Source organism: Peromyscus leucopus, chromosome 6 (assembly GCF_004664715.2).
Source record: "Peromyscus leucopus breed LL Stock chromosome 6, UCI_PerLeu_2.1, whole genome shotgun sequence".
In the NCBI taxonomy this organism is placed as follows: domain Eukaryota; kingdom Metazoa; phylum Chordata; class Mammalia; order Rodentia; family Cricetidae; genus Peromyscus; species Peromyscus leucopus.
Window position 1 is genome coordinate 90,551,312 of NC_051068.1, and position 6,064 is coordinate 90,557,375.

Here is a 6,064-nt window from a genome sequence, read left to right on the forward strand (position 1 = left end):
GAGGGATCTGACAGGAGTAAAGATGTGAGCGTGGGCATGAGAAAGGCCACTAGAGATGGAAGGAACAGGACAGAACAGGAAAGCTATAAATATTCAGACACTCAAGGCAGGGCACAGCGAGATTCAATTTTGGCAAGAGAAAGTGTGGCCATTCAGAATGCCTTGGAAGTTGGGCGGGGATTTTAGGATGAGGTACCCATAAATCAAAAGAGAAGAGACTGAGTAAGAAGATGACTTGGGCTCTCTCTCATTTGGTTAGATGGAAGAGATACACAGGGAGAGATGTCAGAAAGGAATTACAGACTTTAAAGAGAGATTGACAATTAAAGAGGACACATCATCAAGAATGCTTAAGAATCTAGCCTGGGAAAACAGGAAGACAGAGGCATCACTGAGGTTTGGTAAAGGGGTGATTTAGAACACGTTATAGGAAAGTATAAACTAACAGAACTACCCCATGACTAGTCTACAGAACAGTGTCAGAGCAAAGCTAAACTCCAGGGAGTGGACTGCTATGCAGAAATACCTTGCTGCTACTTAGGGCTCTATCACTACAAAACTACATGTTGCTAATTTCCAGTCTTAAAATTGAATGCCATAGGAGAGCAACATATCTCTATAAGGATATTAATGCTTAACATTAATAATTTGCCTAACATTGGTTTGTTAGCAGCCGAGCAAAGGCAGGCTTGCTTCTCAACTCTTGTCATGATACTTGATTCAAAAGCTTCCAAGAAGAAAGGGACTCTCGAGGCCTTTGTTTCAAAGAGAGGCAAGAGATGAGGCCGTGGGAATGCATCACCATTGGCTGGTGGAAGCACAGAAAAAGAGGGAAACCCAGCAGACACTGGCAACTGATTGAAATGGGGAAGGAAGAGAGCCTGATGAGAGACACCAAGCTGATAGGAAGGGCTGAAGTAGCGGAGGGGGACAAGTCAAAACCAGGAAAAGTGCAGAGTCAGGAGAGCCACAGTTGAAGCCAGGACCTGGTGATCCAAAACCCTAAACACATTCGGAAGAAGGGGGCCATTCAGCATCAAGGGAACACAGCAGAAGGCTGAAGTTTTCAAAAATTCTCCCAGATGCTTATCAATGTTCATTTAATACATCCCCTGGAGAGCTGAGTTTTTTTGTCTTGATACATTAAAAACTTTCTACTTGTATTTTACAAGTTATATTTATAAAGTATAAGTGGAATGTTTTCAGTACTGAAAGTAATCTGTTAGCTTGTCTTATAGAACTGCAATTTAATCTTTTATCTTACTTTTATTTATATCTTTTGGTCACATTGGGGTTCAAACCCAAAGATCTTGCTTGTATTAGGCAAGCACTTTACCACTGAGCTATATCCCTAGCTCAATATAGTTCTTTAAACGATAGCTCAAACATGTTTCAACATCACCTAATCAGATTTCCTACTTTTTATTTGGCTTTATCATCTACTTGCTTAAAGACTTCTGATAATGCAAGCAGTAGCTGCTATACTATACTTACCTATTATACTACATAGAAGTACACTGTACCCTGTTTCACCAATGCTTAATTAAGTTCAATAAAGGAAAAGCATGTGCTCTAAAAAGCAACACTACAGATAATATGCAAACCTAAACTATATATGATTTAACAAGTTATAACAATAAATGCCATTATAAATGTGTTATAAATATAAAAGCATGTTCATACTTTTAATTGCATATGTTGTTTCTACCACTTCTTTCTCTCCCGGGACTGAATCCAGTTCTTGCAGACTAGGCAAAGGTTCTATCCCTGAGTGACTGTCTGTGCCCTGTAGTTTCTGCATTAGGTGGTAGTTGGCAACAAAAGGCACTGAGCTATCACTGTTCTAACATGACATATATATTTTTAAACAACATACGCCTTCATTAGTTGCCACTAATGTGAAACACAGTATCTTGGCACAAAGCAAGCTAAATCCAGCAAATTTCATCTAACTTTAAGTGTGTGTGTGTGTGTGTGTGTGTGTGTGTGTGTGTGTGTTCACGCAGAGGATTTAATCTCAGCCTCATTTATGCTAAGCATGCATTCTACCACTGAGCTATACCCAACACCCCCAGTCCCTAATTTTAAGTTTAAAAAATTTAATAGACTATCGATGCATTAAAAGATAAAAAAGTGCTAATCAAACGACTTGTGACCGACCTTGTTCAAGTCTGTAGAGGGTCTTCTCTAGCTTTTCCATGTCGTTCAGTAGTAAAATTCGAATCTGTCTACTGTGCTCCATTTTGGCTGCTGGAGGATTTGAGCTCTTTCCGTAGAATTAAAAGGAATCCAAAGCAGAATAAGTTAGCCCTATAAAACAATAGGTAATTAGGAAAAAGTAAATACAAGCTAAAACTCTCTAGAGTTGACAGCGGCACTTACATGTCCTAGATAGATTTAAAGCCTAGAAGAGCAATGAGAAAGAAATGAAACCTAGTCGGTAAAATCCAACAAGGGAGAAGAGTTTCTTCTCTCTTGGAGCAGAATAGCAAAGCCAGAAGCAAAAATACAGATTCTTACAGTCAAAACAGAACAGACCAAAAAGCTAAAGACTTCTCAGAGAAAAAGCAACGCATATGGGAAAGCCTGGAGTTCAGGGGCAAAAACTCCGTGCCGAGCCAAAGGGCCCTGAAATCTCCAAATGGCCCTGCAGCCTCCAGGGGATCAGGCTGCTCAGGGAACAGGTGGAAGAGCACCCGGTTCCCAAATTCGGGTCTGAAGCCACCAACGGGGGAGGTGATTAGAGAAGGAAGCAGTTGCTGTCCCGGGAATAGCTGGGGCGGCATTCGATGTACAGAGCGGCTATAGATAGAAAGAATGCGCGTCCAGAGCCGGACGCATTCCAGGCACTTACGAGCGGGACAGACGTGCGGCGGCAGGAGCGGGAGCCGGGCACAGCGGGAACGCCGGGCCGAGCTGCAGCCCAGCCGGGGAGGGCAGGGCGCCGTCAAGGGCACGGGGAGGGACGCTCGGACCCAGGCCAGGTGACCGAGACCGGCCGGGGCCGCCCGAGACTCCGCCCCGCACGGCCCGAGGACGCTCCGACTGGGCTCGGCCGCCCACTGGCTCATGGGGGGCGTGGCCCTGCCTCCCCGCCCACTTCCGGGAGCCTTCGGTCCCGCTAGCGCAGACCACTGGTCTCGCGAGAGGTGGGCGCGGCGGGGTTTGAGGGGGTCTGGGTCTTGGAGCCTTGTATGGTCATGACATCAGGGGGCTCCCTGTTACGTCATCACCGATCCTCCCCCCCCCTCCAGGAAAAATGAATTAAAGAGCAGAGATAGGCGGCGACAATGTTTAGGGAAGTTCTCTCTGTAAAGCAAATGCACGTTAAAGGAAAAAGCAATTTCTTAAGACATTGTGCAAGTCATCTAACTTCTCTGCAGCCTAATTTCCTAAAATGTCATTGACTCCCCGCAACACACACACACACACACACACACACACACACACACACACACACACACACACCATAATAATAAAATACCTGAAACGTTTCAGAAAATAATGTATGTTCTGCAACTAGTCAATAACAGCTACAATACTGGAAGAGATGTGCCAGGTACTCTTCCAAGTCCATGGAATAAGTGAAGTTCTCTGTGATGGTTGGTTTTAATGTTAACTTGTCACAGGCTAGTCACTGGGAAGAGGGAACCTCAACTAAGGAGCTGCCTGCATCAGATTGGCCTGTGGGCATGTCTGTGGGGGCATTTCCTTGTTCTCTGATTGCAGTGCGGTGCTGAGTTTTCTAAGAAAACAGGCTCAGCAAACCAGTAAGCTGCACTTCTCCACGGTCTCTCTTTCTGGTCCTGCCTCCAGTTCCCCCCCACCCCCCTCGAGACAGGATTTCTCTGTGTAGCTTTGCCCCTTTCCTGGATCTGGCTCCGTAGACCATGCTGGCCTCGAACTCACAGAGATCCGCCTGCCTTTGCCTCCCGAGTGCTGGGATTAAAGGCGTGCACCACCACTGCTCACTTGGGCAGCACATATACTAAAACTGCCTCCAGTTCTTATCTTGAGTTCCTGCTTTGACTTCCCCCAATAAGGGACTGTGACCAGGAAGTGTAAGCCAGATAACCGCTTTCTTCCCCCAGCTTGCTTTTGGTCAGGTTTTTTTTTTTTTTTTTTTTTTTTTATCATGACAAACATGCATTTTTGTTACCGTTGATTTAAAGGTAAGGAAACCGAGGCCCCAAAAGGTTAACTAACTTGTTTGACGCCACTTAATGAAAAAGGGAGTGAATGTGATTTCAAGCGTTATCTGAGGATGCTGACATTATTTCTGTGGCTTGGTATCTATAAGGACTTGCTTTCTAGCTTGTAAGGACATTCTGGCTCTTCTGGGACAGTCTGCTGCAAGCCGCAAAAATATACAAAGTACGATTTCAGCTGATGATGACAAAGCTAATACCTGGAAGAAGCTAAGAGCCTTCCAGAGGTCAAGCTGAGGCTCAAGGAGTCTTGGTGATATTTGGCTTTTGATTGTCAGCCGTTTCCTGCTATGAGTTTCTTGTGAGCTGTTGTAGCTTTTACATCATTTATTGGGCACCATTTCCCCTCTACTAAAGGAATATTTAGATAACCTTGTGTGTTGACAGCACACAGCCAGAACCCTAGTTCAAGCCTCCCTGTAATTATCACCATTGGCAGCATCCGGCCAGGTCCATCCCCAGAAGGAGGAAAGTACCTTATCAGAGATACCTCCGTACTCTCTAAGAACAGACTTAAGTGTCCAGACCTTCCGTTTGAGAAGGTCTGGCGGATGTGCCAATTAAGCTTAACTTCCTCCTTTTCCAAATCTTACCACTAGTTCCAGATTTCCCTTTAACTATCACCAGAGGCATCTACCTGTACACAGGTTGCCTATCGACTGAGCACACCTTCCCCCACCCTGCAGAAAAACGGCAGATCGCTTGGACAGATAGGAGACACAGGAAAAAAGAAGACAGTTTTATTTTCTCCCATTGACCTAGCAATTTATAGATTCTTAACATTTTCTACTAATCACGTTTAAGACTGTAGTTGAGTACATAAAATCCCTCTTCTTAGATATTATCCAAATTTAGCCTTTAGTTAATTCATTTCCCCATTGGTCACTTCCCTTGGGGGTTGCAAATGATAATTAATGGTTATTGCCCCTCTATGTGATTCTTATCACCCCTCCATTTGACCCCGGAAGCCTGGCTTTGGACTGCCAAGGGATTACTGCTTGTAAGTGTATATACACCAGGACTTTCAGGGCACTGGAGGACGGAGAAGAGAAAAGAGAATGGAAGGACTAGATGGGTAAGAACTTGAGAGGAACAAACTGAGATGGGGAAGACCTAATTTGAAGGGCTAGAAGAGAGTACTAGAGGAACGAGATGGAAGATGAGGAAGAGCCAGATGGGGAAGAACAAGACCAGAGAGAAGGAGATGGGAGAGGAGCTGATATGGGAAAGAACTAGTTGGATGAGAACCTAGAAGGGGCAGAACTAAGATGAAGGAATTAAGATAGAACCTGGAGGGGACAACAGATAAATGTAAAGAAAAATTGGGTAAGAAAGGAGCTAAAAATGAGAGCAGAGTATAAGCTTGTAGAGAGAAAACTGACAGAATAATAAAATGTATGGACTAGGGAATTTCATGTACATAGATTGATTTCTTCTCATCAAAGGCTAATTATCAGCTGGTTGTAGATTCTTTCCGGACCCTGGGAGGGGACTATCGAGGGGCTGGACCTCCATAGTTCCCAATAACAGTCCTGTCAGGATTTCCTCTGCAGGAAGTCTGCCTGTCCTGTTCTTCTTCCTTGGACAGGTTTGGTGTTCTTTTAGGCCTCTCCCCTCCTGGGCTCTTAGGAAGTGTGGAAGCCAGAGAGTGCCCTCTGTGAACAGACTACAAACTGTTGCGTGACCATAAAATCCCCTAGTTCAAGGCTGCTAGCTAGGCTGAGCCACACAGCAGGTCTTCTTACGGGGAGAGTTGAATGGTAGGCGCAGATGACCCAGCTACCATACTCTATTGCTGAGTGTTGGGTCTCTTAGGAGTTTGTTGTTGTTTTTTAACATAGATCAACCTAAGTTTT

At 44.7% G+C, this 6,064-nt stretch overlaps 1 protein-coding gene across 3 annotated transcripts in view; it reads right to left on the reverse strand.

The window, feature by feature from the left end:
- Positions 1-3,017, reverse strand: part of Agl (amylo-alpha-1, 6-glucosidase, 4-alpha-glucanotransferase) — a 64,528-nt gene extending 61,511 nt beyond the window's left edge. The window contains exons 1-2 of one of the 3 annotated variants that reach the window (XM_028890175.2): positions 2,855-3,014; positions 2,161-2,310 (exon numbers count right to left, since the gene is read on the reverse strand). In XM_028890175.2, the coding sequence (XP_028746008.1) occupies positions 2,161-2,242 (82 nt within the window). In that variant the 5' untranslated portion in view covers positions 2,243-2,310; positions 2,855-3,014. Of the gene's footprint in view, positions 1-2,160; positions 2,311-2,382; positions 2,820-2,854 lie in introns of those variants that run through there. The other 2 variants (XM_028890176.2, XM_037207040.1) reach the window with 2 other exon arrangements.
- Between the last annotated feature and the right edge of the window lie 3,047 nt (positions 3,018-6,064).